At 56.1% G+C, this 16267-nt stretch overlaps 1 protein-coding gene across 8 annotated transcripts in view; it reads left to right on the top strand.

Annotated features, from left to right (window-relative positions):
* The window catches only part of LTBP2 (latent transforming growth factor beta binding protein 2), a 98153-nt gene extending 82251 nt beyond the window's left edge, over positions 1 to 15902 (top strand). For 5 of the 8 annotated variants that reach the window (XM_029239799.1, XM_029239798.1, XM_029239795.1 and 2 more), the window contains 17 exons: positions 2614 to 2733; positions 3821 to 3943; positions 4161 to 4286; positions 5827 to 5949; positions 6047 to 6172; positions 6561 to 6683; positions 7225 to 7356; positions 7631 to 7756; positions 8328 to 8471; positions 9318 to 9509; positions 9637 to 9720; positions 10429 to 10557; positions 10835 to 10972; positions 11062 to 11229; positions 11541 to 11822; positions 13239 to 13388; positions 13823 to 15902. In XM_029239799.1, coding sequence (XP_029095632.1) covers positions 2614 to 2733; positions 3821 to 3943; positions 4161 to 4286; positions 5827 to 5949; positions 6047 to 6172; positions 6561 to 6683; positions 7225 to 7356; positions 7631 to 7756; positions 8328 to 8471; positions 9318 to 9509; positions 9637 to 9720; positions 10429 to 10557; positions 10835 to 10972; positions 11062 to 11229; positions 11541 to 11822; positions 13239 to 13388; positions 13823 to 13968 — 2432 coding nt within the window. In that variant the 3' untranslated portion in view covers positions 13969 to 15902. Of the gene's footprint in view, positions 1 to 2613; positions 2734 to 3820; positions 3944 to 4160; positions 4287 to 4687; positions 4813 to 5116; positions 5118 to 5826; positions 5950 to 6046; positions 6173 to 6560; positions 6684 to 7224; positions 7357 to 7630; positions 7757 to 8327; positions 8472 to 9317; positions 9510 to 9636; positions 9721 to 10428; positions 10558 to 10834; positions 10973 to 11061; positions 11230 to 11540; positions 11823 to 13238; positions 13389 to 13822 lie in introns of all 8 variants that reach the window. The other 3 variants (XM_029239802.1, XM_029239797.1, XM_029239796.1) reach the window with 3 other exon arrangements.
* The last annotated feature ends 365 nt before the right edge of the window (positions 15903 to 16267 follow it).

Genomic DNA, 16267 nt, shown 5'->3' with positions numbered 1-16267 from the left:
CAAGGACCAGGGTAAAAGCTACCAAAGCATACCATAAGCTTAGATTAAAATTCAAACCCTAGACTAGGCAGAAAAATCTGGCTCCAGGCACCAAGAGGTTGGTGGAACAGCCTCAAGATATCTGGTGACCTCAGAGCTTGTGCCTTTAACATGTAACCCACTTCATCCAGAATCTTTATCTGGTTCCTTTAATCGGCTAGGCTAGTGGCTCTGTTATATCCACCCCCACTTAGAAGAGGCCTGCCCTGGCTCAGGTGGAGACTGTGGGCTGCTTTGACCCTCTGCCCTCCCTCTCTCACCTGCTGGCAGACCTCTCGCACATGATCATCGCTGGCTGGGGCTCTGGTCTGAGGAAGGTGTGCCAGGTGTGCCAGTGGTGGGTGTGCCAGGACAGGCCAGGTTACACTACATTAACAACCAACCTCAACCTTAGTGATTTAGGACACCGCAAACTTGATATCTGACCAAGGCCACATGTCCATCATGAGGAAACATCCCGCCCCACGTTTCCTCACCCTAGAGCCTGGCTAAAGGAATGGCCGGCATCTTGAATGTGGCCAGTGTTCATGGAAGAAAGAAAGAGCACCCTGCAGGGTTGCACACAAATAAATGTTTGGGCCCATGAATTATACACGTCCTAGCTACTGGCCAGCACTAGTCCCCTGGCCCCATCCAACCACAAGGGACCAGGAGGCACAAGCCCACCGTGGCCCAGAAGTGGAGAGCTGGAATTCTCAGTGAACAGCATTCGTCCTGCAAGTCTCCTAATGCCTAGTGTGAAACAGTTCGGGCACCACCTCCACAGATGTGCCCAGAACGTTTGGGGCAGGGCAGACCTCAGGGCCCTTTGCTCCTGGTAAATCTAATCTCCTTCCTGTCCTGCCTGATCCCTGCAGGAGAGGTCCAAAGACTCCATTTTTCCTCAGTGTGGTCTTAGAGGAGGATCCTTGCCTCATTCTTTCTCTTCATCCCGGAGTCTCGCATCCCTGAAGCAGGAATTGTGGATAATTCCCAATGGCTTTGCCCATTTTCCTTCGGTACCTCAGCCAAGGCCAGCTGGCCATGGTGCTGGCCAAAATTGGTGGCCCTAGGACCTTCATTTCCTCCACCTCTGTCTCATTCTCTCCATCTCTGTCTTTACAGAAGCCCTTAGAATAGTTTAGCCTGGTGTCACCACAGCCCAGCTAGGGGCTCTTGGCTGCCCTCTTTCCAGAGGTGAGCCTTATCTCAGTGTCCCCAAGATTGCCCGGGAGTTCTGGGTATCTCCTTACACACACCACCTGAAAAACCACCCACCCTGTGTACGTCTTCCTCATGTGGACCCTCAGGGTGAAGTTTTGACCTTGAGAGGTACCTGGTTCCCTGGGACAGAGGGCTTTGATATACCCGGTCTTCTGTAGACCAAACAACCTCAGAGGAGATTCATATTCACCCTCCACTTCCGGGCCCATGTCCTGTTCTATTATGACAGCTGCTGGCTTGAGTCCCTTTGCAGAAAGCCTGTGTTCTGACCCTTGGCCCTGCCTCCTGCCTTTCTTTCCTCCATGGGTGCTGAGTAGGTCTTCCTCCTGGGCAGTAGGGTCTCTGAATCTACATGAACGGGTGGCCTCCCTGCAGGAGAATGACAGTTATCCACATAGGGAGGGTAAATCTGGCGCTCGGTCAATCTGTCTGTCATGAATAGTTCTGTCTGTCATGAATAGTGACTGGGAGCCTCGACACTGGGCCAGAGGAGCAGAATGTCCTCCTGCAGTCCTGACCCAGAGTTCAATCCCTGTGTCACAACCTCCCTAACTCAGCCCAGGTCACCTGGGGGCCTTGGATGGTGGACTCCCCAGTATGCAAGCTTCACGCTGGGAAGAGCCCTGCATGCAGTTCCTGGGAGAAAGCTCACCCTCCCGCTCCCTGTCACTCTCCCAGGACTGGCTGCTCTCTCTCTCCATGGATCACCCCTTCCCCTACTTGTCCGGTTGGTGCTCAGACTCATCCTTTCTGGCTGACTTTCCCGGATCTCACCAGAGTGGGTGCTGGAGCTCTATGTGGTTCTCAGCTAGAAGAAAAGTCTCCTCTCCAGTTGAGAAGCCTTGCCAGCCTCCACCCTTCACCCTGCATCAGCCTCAGGGCTGGTCTTGGCCATATCTAAGATTGGGGGATCATCCTCAGTCCTCATTTCCTGGTGCAGGGAAGCCCATTTGGCCCTCATTGCCCAGCTGGGATCTATTCTGGGGCCTCCGGGATCTGCCAAGCACGTCCAAACACGTCATTGTCACCCCTTGTAAAGGAACAAGGGAGATACGAAGGCCCTTCCCAAGAGTCCAGCTCATGAATTCAAGCTCTCTCACCCTCCCCTAGCTAGTGAAAGGGCAGCCTCCTTCACCAGGGAGTCTCCCTTCCTAAAGGTCTTCCATCTCTCTTTTGTCCAGGACAGTGGATGGGAGGTGGGGTTGGGAACACAGGACAGCACTCACTTTTTCCTAGTTTCCATCAGTACAGAAACTGACATCCCTCCTTCTCCCCAGCCAAGGGCAGGGTCAAGGATTTGCTTCTTCACAGCCCACCCATGTGCCGTGGTTCGCAGAGATGACCAAGGCGGGCGGGGTTGTTATTTTGCAGATATCGACGAATGCCATCACCCCGGCACCTGCCCTGACGGGAGATGCGTCAACTCCCCTGGCTCCTACACTTGCCTGCCCTGCGAGGAGGGCTACAGGGGCCAGAGTGGGAGCTGTGTAGGTGAGGGCTGCTTGCCAAGGCACTGAGGGGGCTGTTTGGCCTTGGGACCCCTGGATGAGCCCACAACAGGAAGGGGAAGGGGTGGGCAGAGGGAAGTGGCTTGGAGGCTATTGTCCTCCATGACCTGGCTGGGTTCCCAGATGACGCTGGGGCTGAGATGGGTGTGCTTCAGTTACTGGTGCTCTGCCCTCTGAATCAGCCGGGGGTGGGGGGTGCCTGTCCGCTCCTTGGCCATATCCATCCTTGGGCTACAGCCCAAGGTCCCAGCGGCTTCTGTGGCTGGATCCTGCTAGGTAGAGTGAGGTACCAAGCGTCTTTGGAAGGGGCTGACACCAGTGGTGTGTTTCCCAGGGAGGAGTGGTCTTCTGCTCTTCTGCATCTCAATGTCTCAGTGTCTAACAGCAACGCCTAACTGAACAGCGGGTGCTCTTCTCCCTCCGGGGGGAGGGGTGCTGCATGTCATCTGTAGGAGGAATGCTCTTTCCCTCAGCCCCTACAGGAAGAAGGACCCAGGGTTCAGAATGCCACGAGGGACTGAGTTGTGAATAGACGCTTTGAGGCTCTGGAGAGGGCAGACGTTTCCCAGGCCCTTGAGACTGCCACTCAGCCACCCAGGCATAACTTGCCCTCTCTCTGCGTTGCCCACTCACCTATTGAACCTGGTGGGTGGGCTGGGAACATGAGATAATGCCAGTCTGGTTGGCGGGTAGGAGACCAGAGAGGTTCAGACTCACTATAAGGTGAGTCAAGGGTCTTAGACACTTGACTGCAGGTGTCCTCAGATGGGCCAAACCAGTCCCAGGGCTGGGGGACCTGGCCCCGTTTTCTAGGAATTTGCAGGATGCTCTGTGTCACTAGATAGAGCTGAAGTGAGCTCGGTGGGGGGAAGTGAGCTCAGGGGAGAAGGGTACCCTGTCTAAGTAGGTAGGCCCAGGAACAGGAAGGACTTCATGCCCTTCCCAGGGTGCCTATGGCCCCCTCTGAATGCTGATTCCCTGGCCTCGTAATTGAGATGCTCTCAGCCTGATGACGGAGGCTGCGTGAGGAAGATGAGGCCAGCCCGCCATCCTGGACTTCTCTCCCGCAGATGTGAATGAGTGTCTGACCCCTGGGGTCTGCGCCCATGGAACGTGCATCAACCTGGAGGGTTCCTTTAGATGCTCTTGTGAGCCGGGCTACGAGGTCACCTCGGACGAGAAGGGCTGCCAAGGTACAAAGAAGATCTGAAGCACGCTTTGTCCGCAGCGAGTCAGCCTGCAGCTCCCTCCTTCTGGCCCCGCAACCCTGAGCACGCTGACCCAACATGTGGCTGCGAGACCCGTCCTTCCCCCGCCCTGCCCCGCTCTCGCCCCACTGGTCCCTGCCTAGCCCGGCGTGTCTGTCCGGCAGAGCCCGAGCCCCACACGGAGCTCAACGGCCTGTTTCAGACGCTGATGAATGTGCCAGCCGCACCTCGTGCCCCGCGGGCCTCTGCCTCAACACGGAGGGCTCCTTCACCTGCTCGGCCTGCCACAGTGGGTACTGGGTGAACGAGGACGGCACTGCCTGCGAAGGTAACCCGGGAGAGGGGGGATGGCCGAGAGGGACCGAGAACACAGGCCCTCTTACCTCTCAAAGAACACTCCATTTGTCCCCCAGCTTGGGGCTGATGCTGAGGGTCTCCAGGCTAGGCTAGAGGACCCTGTGAATGGCCTTGGCCCCAGCGACAGCTTCTATTTCCTCCTCCATGAGGACAGGAGGAAAAGGGAGGCAAGAGGGAAGCTGACGGTAGAGCCGCCCCGGGAGCATCCTGGGGAGAGGGTACTGGGGTTGCCCTACAGAAGGCTCACAGCCAGGGGCCCCCAGAAAGTCCTATGAGCTCAGAGAGGGAGCCAGAGGCGTGGGGTGCTTCCTGCCTCACCAGGTGGAGGGAGGCCTCCTAGGCCCCCGGGGACTGGCTGGCTGTCTGCCCCAGAGCTAGACGAGTGTGCCCTTCTGGAAGTCTGCCCCTCGGGAGTCTGCACCAACACTGCCGGCTCCTTCTCCTGCAGCGACTGCGAGCGGGGCTACCGGCCCAGCGCCCTGGGCCACACCTCTGACGTGGGGGAGAAGAGCACAGACTAACCCATCACCCTTAGAGAAGGGCGCTCACCTCAGATGGTGGGCCAGCTGGGGACACCTATTCTTGCCCCTCCCCCAACAGTAGTTGGAAAGGCGACTGCAGAACTGGGTCTAGGGGACCACTGAGCCACTGGATCACAAGCTTCAGCACGTGTCAGAATCGCTGGGAGAGTTTGTTCAACAGGCAGCTTCCCGGGGCCTTTTCCCAGGCCTACTAAATCCACCTCTGTCGGGGGCCCTTGGGATCTGTCATCTAAGAAGGTCCTCAAGGTTTCCTTGTAAGGGTGGGTGCTGGGACCATATTCTGAAAAACGTTGGCCTGTACCAGGCAATCTGTAGGTCAATTTAAATAATCTAGTTTTGGGCTTCCCTGGTGGCGCAGTGGTTGAGAGTCTGCCTGCCGATGCAGGGGACACGGGTTCGTGCCCCAGTCCGGGAAGATCCCACATGCCGCGGAGCGGCTGGGCCCGTGAGCCGTGGCCACTGAGCCTGTGCGTCCGGAGCCTGTGCTCCACAACGGGAGAGGCCACGGCAGTGAGAAGCCCGCGTTTCCCGCCCCCCCCCCAAAATAGTAATAATAATCTAGTTTCTGTTACCTTCTCAGGTTCTCTGTATCTGCTTCCTCGGCTTATTTCTCATTTGCCTTCCCAATTGTTTCTCAGTGAAATCTCAGCCATCTCAGCCATGATGAGGGCAGTGGGGTTCGGCCACCCTAGGCCAGGGTTGCTGGGATAGGCCAACTGTCCCCAAGGTGGGCACTGTGTGAGCTGCCAGAGGCGGGGGAGCTGGGACAGAAGGACGGAGCTGCAGTTATCCCGCTCCCCAAAGGCTCCCTCGCCAGCTTCTCCCAGCTGTACTGCTTTACAAGGGAGCGATGCCCCTATGGGTCCAGTCTCCTCAGGCAGGTGCCAGGTCCTCTGGAGACCTCCCCGTTGGCTCCTGCCCTTGGGAGGTGCTGCCATCGGCTGCCCTCCTCCCTGTGTGACCCGGCAGATGTGGACGAGTGTGAAGACCCCCAGAGCAGCTGCCTGGGAGGCGAGTGCAAGAACACGGCTGGCTCCTACCAGTGCCTCTGCCCCCCGGGCTTCCAGCTGGCCAATGGCACCGTGTGTGAGGGTGAGTGGCTCAGGTCTCCCGACCGGGGACGGGGGCAGAGTGCGTGGGGAGGCGGGAGCGTCCCCGGGAGACAGCACAGCCCATCTTCTCCCTACAGACGTGGACGAGTGCGTGCGAGAGGAGTACTGCGCACCGCGCGGCGAGTGCCTCAACAGCCACGGGTCCTTTTTCTGTCTCTGCGCCCCAGGCTTTGCCAGCGCAGAGGGGGGCGCCAGCTGCCAGGGTGAGTAGCCAGCAGCAGGGGGCGCTAGAGGCTATCTAGAGTACTGAAATAAAATGCTCACGGTCCCACCCAGGATGGGAAGATAGGAGGCTGAGTGATGAGGTGGGAGGCAGGTGTCAGGAGGGTCTCAGTCTTCCTCCAGGGCCTCTCCAGGGTGTCTATGGCAGGTGCCCTCACCCTCTCTCCCCTTGACACAGCCCCAGTTCCAGGGCTCCGCCCCCCAGTCGGGCCTCTGGCTTCCAGCTCTGGACTCTCCCTGGGACCTTCCAGCACTTTCCTACTTCGAGCCACTCCCTGGCCCTCCTATGGGCTCCTCAGGGCCCAGAGGAAGCTGCACAGGGCCCTGGGGACCCATGGCTGGTCCTGCTGCCAGATGTCTCTATTCTAGATGTGGACGAGTGTGCAGTCACTGACCGGTGTCTCGGGGGGCAATGTGTCAACACTGAGGGCTCCTTCAACTGTCTGTGCAAGACTGGCTTCCAGACCTCCGCAGAGAGTGGGGAGTGTGTGGGTAAGGGCTCTGGGGGGGGCGAACGGGGCCCCTCCCCACGTCTGTCTCCTCCACTCTGCCTCCTCCTCAGCTCCCTGGGACCCGGACCCCCAGCTTCCAGGAAGCAGAGAACTTTCCACAGATTAATCGTCCAATGCACTTATTGGGCCTCTGCTGACTCAGGGGCTGTCTCAGGGTGTCCTTGTGCTAGCAGAGCACATAATCTAGTTCTTAAAGCCAAACTGATGCAACAGACATTTATTAAACACCACCTGGGTTTAATGTCTTTTGCTGGAACAAATAGACAGTTATGGACAATCTTGAAATTGACCAAGGGAGACAGATATGAAGACGACTCTCCATAATACACTTTGGGGAAGGTCTTCTATAAAGAGGAGTAGAAAGTGCTCTGCTGTAGATGCTTGGGGGTTGACACGAGCACAGTAGTTTGGAACAGATCAAAGACCCCAGAGGTTGTGGGGCATGACCTTTTAATGCCAGAGAGGTGGGGCCAGAGTAGTGACCCAGCCACTTCTGTCCCCTCTCATGACTCTGGGGACAGACACTGATGAGTGTGAGGACTTCGGAGACTCGGCGTGTGGGGCCTGGAGGTGTGAGAACAGCCCCGGCTCCTACCGCTGTGTCCCGGGCTGCCAGCCCGGCTTCCATGTGGCCCCGACTGGAGACTGTGCTGGTGAGTCGGGAGCGGGTGTCCAGGGTGAGAAGACTGAGGACACCTATTTTTCATGTATCCAGCTAGAAACTATTTTTTGCTGCTGTCTGAAGTTTGTGTATTTTCCATACAGCAGTGCTTACACAAAAATTGAAGAGGAATGTCAGTGTTAGAGTTTTCCTTTCCTGTATTCAGAAGTTAGCTTTCAGAAATCTTGGTGTTAGTAGACCAAATAAATAAGAATTCCCAGCGAATAGAGAGCACACCCTACACTGTAGCCTCCCCTGTCCCACAGACATAGACGAGTGTGCCAACGACACCATGTGTGGGAGCCACGGTTTCTGCGACAACACCGACGGCTCCTTCCGCTGCCTCTGTGACCAGGGCTTCGAGACCTCGCCCTCCGGCTGGGACTGCATTGGTGAGAAGCCTGAGCCAGGGAAGGGAAGGCCCTTGGGCCCTTGATCCCATCTCCGCAGATCTTGGCTGCCCTGCATAGAGGGGCCCTAGGGCCCTCCTCCTGAAATGTTCAGGGTCTAACAAGGCTCCATAAGGGGTCCTCATAGAGTGGCAAGGGAGGGAGATTTCAGCCCCACCCTACAGGGGCACCTTGGCCAGGTTGGTCAAGGAAGCGAGGCCACCTTCAACCAGCAGGGGAAGCAAGCACGCCAGTGAAGTCACCACCCTTCCCCAGAGACCCTAAGGTCTCAAGGGGCACATGTGGGGACCGTGCGGAGGGAGGAACCCTTCCTCTTTGTCCACTTACGGACTCTTTTCTGCCATCCTTCTCCTTCTTCCTCTTCCTTCCCATGCCCTCTGCTCATCTGTTCCTCCTTCCTGCTAACTCATACCCACTTCCACTCTTGCCCCAAGGCCTAGCCTGTTTCTTTGGGGGGGGATGAGACAAGGATCTGCCTGCTGGCCTTGAGGCAGGGGCAGGGGTGCCTGGGCTGCCTCTCCTCTGCCCACGAGTCTGTCCTCCTGCCTGGCAGACGTGAACGAGTGCGAGCTCATGCTGGCGGTATGCGGGGCGGCACTCTGCGAGAACGTGGAGGGCTCCTTCCTGTGCCTCTGCGCCAGCGACCTGGAGGAGTATGACGCTCAGGAGGGGCGCTGCCGACCGCGGGTGGCTGGAGGTGAGCCCCGGACCCCACCCCGTCGTTGTGTACCACCACTCCATGGCTTACAAAGCACTTCCACTGCTCCAGCTCTTAGGGATGTGGGCCGGGCCGGGCTGCAGCTCAGGGATGGAGCGCCGAGCGGTGAGGAGTCTGCTCCCGGCCAGCGGACTTCCAGGAGGCTGCAGGGTTGTGACGACGCTACAGGAGGCTCAAGAAGCTATAATGCCAATTTAGGGGGGCCTCAGGGATCTCAGATTGAGCCTTGGAGGGAGCCTCAATCCAACCCCGGGGAGCTCTTGGCTGAGGGAGACTCTGAAGCTGAGCTAAGTTCGACTCTCCCCGTCCCACTCCACCGAGGGATGCTGCTGGGCTCAGCCTCTCAGCCCTGGCGGGACTGGGACTCAGCTGGACTTCTCTGACTTGGGGAAAAGCAAGCAGGACTTAGAACAAGGAAGGGTGGGAGGGGCAGGGGTACAGTGTGAAGCAGAGGAATGGGCAGAGAGGGCTGCCCATACGGTATGCCGGGGACTGGGGGCGCCCCACTACAGTGGAGGGAGGCAGGATGGTACGCTGGAAGGAGCGGGGGTTTGGCACCAGAGGAACGGGGGTCAACTCTCTGCTAAGCCACTAGGTGGCTTTGGCAAGTCACCTAGCTTCTCGAAGCCTCGGCTGCCTCTTCTATGACAGATGGCCTAGGGTGAGCTCTCCGTATGGGTGTGAAGAGCATCAGGCGAGACAATGGAAGCATTTCGCACACTGTAAAGCGCTATATAAATGGTTAAATTTTAAAATAAATTCAAAGGCTAGGGTGCCCCAGGGGGCCATGAACGGACAATAATAAGGGGCTTCTATCGCAAATAGGTCACAGGATCCCTGAGGCCCCGCCAGGGGAACACCCCCCAGGCCCCATCCGCATGGGATGCTACTCTGGGCAAAAGGGCCAGCCGCCCTGCTCCAGTCTTCTGGGCCGGAACACCACGCAGGCCGAGTGCTGCTGCACCCAGGGCACCGGCTGGGGAGATGCCTGTGAGCTGTGCCCAGCTGAGGACTCAGGTAAGGCCCCCAAGGGTCCCAAATCCTCTCAGGGTCAGCTCTGCAGGGTGACACTGAAAGAAGGGGGGAGAGGAAGGGGGCGTGGCAGAACCCTTCTCCCTCTGAGCTTGGATGCCTCCCTGCACAGTCGAATTCAGCGAGATCTGCCCTAGCGGGAAAGGCTACATCCCTGTGGAAGGAGCCTGGATGTTTGGACAGACCACATACACAGGTAACCTCCCTACAGACCCTCCTTCCCAAATGCCACTCACCTGACTAGGCCCGGCCTGGTCCTCCAGGAGGCCCCCAGGGACGCTCTGCATGCAGTCCCTGCCTCTCAGGGTGCTTCCAACCAACGTTCCTGTCCCAGGGCTGCAGATTTTTAGCTGGAAGTTCTGACCTGAGCTCCTCCTGGAGTGTTTATACAACCCCACTTTGGTTTCTCTGCTCACTCGAGGCTGAACCCTCCAAGGAACAAACTATGATGCCTTGACTAACCCAGTCACAGGGCACAGGGACATAGGCCAGAGGCAGCTGCTGGTCTCCCTGGCCCCACTTACGAAGCCCGAAACTTTGGGGAACTCACACTCAGAAAGGGTGGTTCAGGAATGGGCTCACACCTGAAACTGGAAAAGGAAATAACAGAAATGGAAGTAGTTCCCCTTGAATGCTTGCTATGTGCCAAGCACCGTTTTAAGCACCTTACATATATTAACCTTTTAATCCTCATTAACTCTAAGAGGTTAAGTAGTGGTATCCATATTTTCTAGGTAGGAAACTGAGGCAAGGAGAACTTAAGCAATTTGCCCGAAGTCACCCACCTAGCAAGTGGCAAGGCCGGGATTCGACCCCAGCCAGTCTGGCTTTGGAACCCCTAGTCCTAAGAACTGCCCCATCCTGCTTCTCGCCTTCCCCTCGCCTCAGCTCTGCCCTCCCACAGATGCCGACGAGTGTGTGATGTTTGGGCCCGGTCTCTGCCAGAACGGCCGGTGCCTCAACACGGTGCCTGGCTACATCTGCCTGTGCGATCCTGGCTACCACTACGACGCTGCCCGCAGGAAGTGTGAGGGTGAGACACCTGGCACCCCTCCCCACCCTGGGGCCCAGAGCTGAGTGCTCACCCACCCCTGCCAGCCAGCCCAATTCTTGCTGGGAGTTCCCCTTCCCGGGGAAGACACCCACTACAGCGGGCAGGTCTGAGGTCAGGGAACCTACCGGAAAGGCATCCCTGGGAAGGGGGTGAGGAGGGGACACAGTTACAAGAAAACCCCCTTCCCTGAAGGTGGCCTGTGGGCAGGCCGCGTTGGCACTGCCCCCGACCTTCCTCCCATCTCCCTGCCTCCCAGATCACGATGAGTGCCAGGACATGGCCTGTGAGAATGGCGGGTGTATGAACACGGAAGGCTCTTTCCACTGCTTCTGCAGCCCGCCCCTCACCCTGGACCTCAGCCAGCAGCGCTGCGTGAACAGCACCAGCGGTGTGGGTCAGTGGGGGGGCCGTGGGGCGGTGGGGCAGCCGGGGGAGTGGACCTGGGCTGGGGGGCTCACATGCCTCCACGCCCTGTGCCGCCAGAGGACCTGCCTGACCATGACATCCACACGGACATCTGCTGGAAAAAAGTCACCAATTACGTGTGCAGCCATCCCCTGCACGGGCGCCACACCACCTACACTGAGTGCTGCTGCCAGGATGGCGAGGCCTGGAGCCAGCAGTGTGCTCTGTGTCCCCCCAGGAGCTCTGGTGAGAAGGGCGGCCTGTGCCTGAAGGAGGGAAGGGGAGACACCTGCGGAGCTGGGCTGGGCCCCAGGGTAGGGGATGTCCTCACCTTGGAATCCACAGCCATCCAGGTCTGTGGATTTAGAACGGAGTAGGGCAAGTCAAGGCCCTGTCTTCCGTCCCTGTTGTTTGGGGACAGAGCTGGGGACAGAGGACGGCAGTCCCAGCACACTCCCTCTCTCCGTGGGGCGGTGAGCATGAGCTGGGGAAAGAGCACTCCAGGCTTCAGCTACCAGGAGCCAGGCCCAGCTTCCTCTCTCCCTCCTCTCTGACAGAGGTCTACGCTCAGCTGTGCAACGTGGCCCGCATTGAAGCGGAGCGGGAGGCCGGGGTCCACTTCCGGCCTGGCTATGAGTATGGCCCTGGGCCCGAGGACCTGCACTACAGCCTCTATGGCCCAGACGGGGTCCCCTTCTACAACTACCTGGGCCCCGAGGACACCATCCCTGAGCCGCTCTTCCCCAACACTGCCAGCCGCCCAGGGGACCGCACACCGGTCCTTGAGCCTCCCTTGCAGCCCTCAGAACTCCAGCCCCACTACGTGGCCAGCCATCCAGGTCTGTGTTGCTGCAAAAATGGGGAAGAGGTGGGCTCTGAAGCTGTTTCACTTCCATCTCCTCCATCTGCTCATCACTGTCAGCAGGGTGAGGACAGGAAAGGGAAAAGACCCCCAAGCCCCCTCACAGGTCACTCAAGGGAGAACTCCAAACGCCCGGGTCACACATGAACACCTCCCTCTGATGGACTAGCACAGGGGACACAGAGAGGTACAGGGCATCATCCCAACCCCAAAAGCTGCCTGTGGGAGTTGAAGAGGGGGACAGCAGCACACTCCCACCACGCCACTTACAGTATGCAGGATACCCTGCTCTACAGGTTCACACTTGTGACCTGAAATGGGAATCAAGGATTTCTAATCACTTTAAAGGTCCACTGTGGTGACCCAGTTTGTAAGTGGCAATGACCCCAGCACTCGGGACTTGGATTCCAATGAGGAAGTCGGGTGTGGCATCTGTGCAGTGGACGCGGTACCTGCCACCGGGACAGCCACTGCATCAGACTGATCAAAACTGCACTGAGATTAGGGACAGGGTCTTTTCCAGGGGAGGGGGGTTGCTTAGAGAAAGAAGAGGGTTAGGCAGATCTTGGAGGAGTTTTGCTTTGTGGTGAGTGAGGGTAATTCCCTTTTGCTACCAATCATGTCCGCCCCAAAAAAACTATGTAAAGATTTTAACAAAATACGCTGCCACCAACCACAACAAAATCAAAACTGTACAGGGACACCCAAGCGCTCCGGAGCCCTGGCGTTGTGAAAGCAGTGAGTACCAACCTCCCCAGAGCCCTCATTTAAAGTAAGCGTGGGCTTCCCTGGTGGCGCAGTGGTTGAGAGTCCGCCTGCCGATGCAGGGGACACGGGTTCGTGACCCGGCCCGCGAAGATCCCACGTGCCGCGGAGCGGCTGGGCCCGTGAGCCATGGCCGCTGAGCCTGCGCGTCCGGAGCCTGTGCTCCGCAATGGGAGAGGCCACAATAGTGAGAGGCCTGCGTACCGCAAAAAAAAAACAAAAAAAACAAAATAAAGTAAGCATGCCTCTCCATCTAAAATGACGCGTACTTATTTTTTAAGAGTATTGCTTTTGGGCTTCCCTGGTGGCGCAGTGGTTGAGAGTCTGCCTGCCGATGCAGGGGACACGGGTTCGTGCCCTGGTCCGGGAGGATCCCACATGCCGCGGAGCGGCTGCGCCCGTGAGCCATGGCCGCTGGGCCTGTGCTCCGCAACGGGAGAGGCCACAACAGTGAGAGGCCCGCGTACCGCAAAAAAAAAAAAGAGTATTGCTTTTTGTCTCAGCATCTTTCTGTGAGAGTGTTATGATCCTTCCCACCCCGACCCCAGGAGTTCATTAGGGGAAACCCTCTGAGCGGAACCCTCTGAACGCTCTGAACCCCCTTCTCTCTCTGACTCCCTCCTACCAGAGCACCAGGCCGGCTTTGAAGGGCTTCAGGCCGAGGAGTGCGGCATCCTGAACGGCTGTGAGAATGGCCGCTGCGTGCGCGTGCAGGAGGGCTACACCTGTGACTGCTTCGAGGGCTTCCAGCTGGACACGGCCAACATGGCCTGTGTGGGTAGGTTTGGAATCAGAGTGGCAATGCCCAGGGAGCAGGACGGCCCTGCTGGCTCCATGTGGAAAAGTCAGACTGGCCCACTGCTCACTGAGGGTACAGGACTGAGCCTAGCTGGGAGATCCACTGCTGCCCCCTAGCAGGCCTGCCGGGCTCCAGGCCGAGGGGTCTACGCTGTGTTTAGATAGCCCTTTCCATGGAGGTTCCCAGATAGAAGAAAGGCAGGGACAAGACAGCATGTTCACAGTATGGGCTCACTATCACCGGCTTTGTATCCGTAAGTTGCTTCCTTTTGGGCAGTGGCTTTATCCTCCGGCCGCCACATCTAGGATTCCACTGCAGGGCAGGGGTCAGGGCTTAGTGGCCAGAGGGGCAGAGGCAGCAGGCCGGAGGCACGTGGGCTCCCTACAGCTCTCTCTTCCCTCTCCTCCTCTTAGATGTGAATGAATGTGATGACTTGAACGGACCTGCAGCACTCTGTGTCCAAGGTCACTGTGAGAACACGGAGGGCTCCTACCGCTGCCACTGTCCCCCAGGTTATGTTGCCGAGGCAGGCCCCCCACGCTGCACCGCCAAGGAGTAGCGGCGAGGGGTCAGTGCAGGCGGTTACCTGGAAGTGGGCCCTGGCCACAGGCGGGGCCTTGAGGAAGCTCTCCTAGTTGGGGAGACGACACAAAGACACCGGGCAGGAGGCCCTGCAGCCAGCTCCCAGCCAGCCTCACCTGCTTTTCATCTCCCCCAGCTTCGGCTCTGCCTGTGAGCTTCTGTCACCACCTCCACACCGCCATGCCCTTGCTTGGCTCAACCACCACCAAATGCTTTAATGCTTCAACCACTGGCCGTGAGGCCCAGTCTGCCATCTGTCCTGGCCTTGCTATGGGATGCTTACCAAAGGATGGCCCTGAACCAGCCCCTCAAGCTGTGCAAACATGCAAGGTCCTTCGGCCTCACACTGCACACACCCTTTTCCAGCCATGATCCACGTATCATCCTGATGATTCCACACCTGGATCAGAGGCTGTATCTGCCCTGGGATGGTCCTTCAGAATCTATCAAGCAAAAAAGGATTGGGGGGAGTTTGGGGAGTGACTCCAATGCCTCCTCCCAAGAACCATCACCACCACTCGGCAAATCTGGTCTGGGCCAGTTGTGCCACATCTCCACCTTGTTGCCAGTTCTGTGGCCCCGGGGAGGGGCAGAAGATCCCCTCATCTCAGAGAAACAAGACTGATACTATATTGCTAGTAAGAGACACAGATGAAGGGGAGCAAGGAGCCTGAGAAAGCAGCAAAAAGGCAATGTAAAAAAATATGGGGAGTTGATAAAAAAAAAAGGGGGAGCCAGGGCTTTATACAAGTCTAAAGAAAATATTCAGTAGCTTCAGGTAAATAAACATTCAGAATCTACCCAGCAATAGCTCCTGTACACCACAGCAAGGGCTGCCACAAAGCAGGGTGCCCACCTCAGAAGACCTCTGTTAAATACATACTGCTTCTTACAGGAAACAAATCTCTCCTGGGCTCTCCTTTTGTGGACACCAGTTTGATGTGCTAAAAATAAAGAGGTCTATTTTCTAGCTTATGAAATACAGTGTAATCTTGTTTAGGGGAAGCGAGATTTCCTACGTTGTTTCTTCTCTCTACTCAGAGGCCTCTGTCCTCTTCCCCTTCATAAAACGGCTGGCTGGCATCCCACTGAGTTTACAAGTAGAGACTCACTCCAACCTTGGCTAGCTGGGAGTTTAAAACCACGGTGGAATAAAGAAATGTACATCTGGGCTCTTCTGTTTTTGTTTTTATTTCATATTAAACCAAATTTATAAACCAAATTTCTTGGCTGAGTCTAAATGTTAGAGATGAGGCTGTGCTACCCCCTCGCCAGCTCTGCCGATAGCCTATGATTGAGTTCCAATATGCAATAGGAAAAGGTTCTTTCCTCTTCTAAGACAAAGAAAGCTCTGACTTTGCATTTCTCTGATGAATGGCAATGTAAATGAACAAGGCTCTGTGTGCCTGAAGACATGGAGATGAATGCTCTTTTCTTAATTTAATCTGTCCTGTCCTACCTGCTACTCTGTCAGCCATCACAAAATAACTTATTGAATGCTTGCTATGTGCCAGGCCTGTGTTGAATGCTGTACACAAATTTCATTTAATCATCCAACAATCCTACTTACTACTTTTATTCCCAATTTACAGATGAGGAACTTGGACGCACAAAGCTTAAATAATTTCTTCTATCTAGGTCACTATACTAGTTGAGATGTTCTCAGCAGACAAAAATATATAGTTCTTAAACATATGAAAATATTCTGACCTTCATTCATAATACAAATAAATACAAGTTAAAACTACACTGAGACACTTTTTTAAACTGTCAGATTGGCAAAGATTCAAGTTTGTTAAAACTCCTAGCTGGCAAGCACCTGGGGAAAGAGGTACTCACGTACATAGCTGACAGGAGTATATATTGACACAACTTCTGAAGAGGATAATATGGCAGTGTCTTTCAAAATTATAAAAGCACTCTTTAAATCAGTAATTCCACTTCTCGGAATTTAACCTTCAGATATATTCTTACCAAATGAAAAATGACGTATGTAAGAGGTTATTTACTATAGCATTATTTGTAATAGCAAAAGGTTAGAAGCAATTAATTGCTATGGAGCCCTAATAAGAAAAAAAAAAGTGGCTCTAAATGCCTGGGTAAGATTTCCAAAATAGGTTAAGGGAAAAAGGAAGGTTATCCAACAAAGTGAAGCCTACGCTGCTATTGCTATTTCTCTAAAACAGAGGGGGGAAAGGATCAGATATCTGCTAACCTCATCCTTGCCGCTCCACCTCACACGCTGTATTTCAGAGAACTCACCATTCCTCAATATA

Source organism: Monodon monoceros, unplaced genomic scaffold, assembly GCF_005190385.1.
Source record: "Monodon monoceros isolate NGI ecotype Baffin Bay Population unplaced genomic scaffold, NGI_Narwhal_1 Super_Scaffold_21, whole genome shotgun sequence".
Lineage (NCBI taxonomy): Eukaryota > Metazoa > Chordata > Mammalia > Artiodactyla > Monodontidae > Monodon > Monodon monoceros.
Note: the sequence above shows the minus strand (reverse complement) of the source record. Positions and strands in the feature narration are given on the sequence as shown.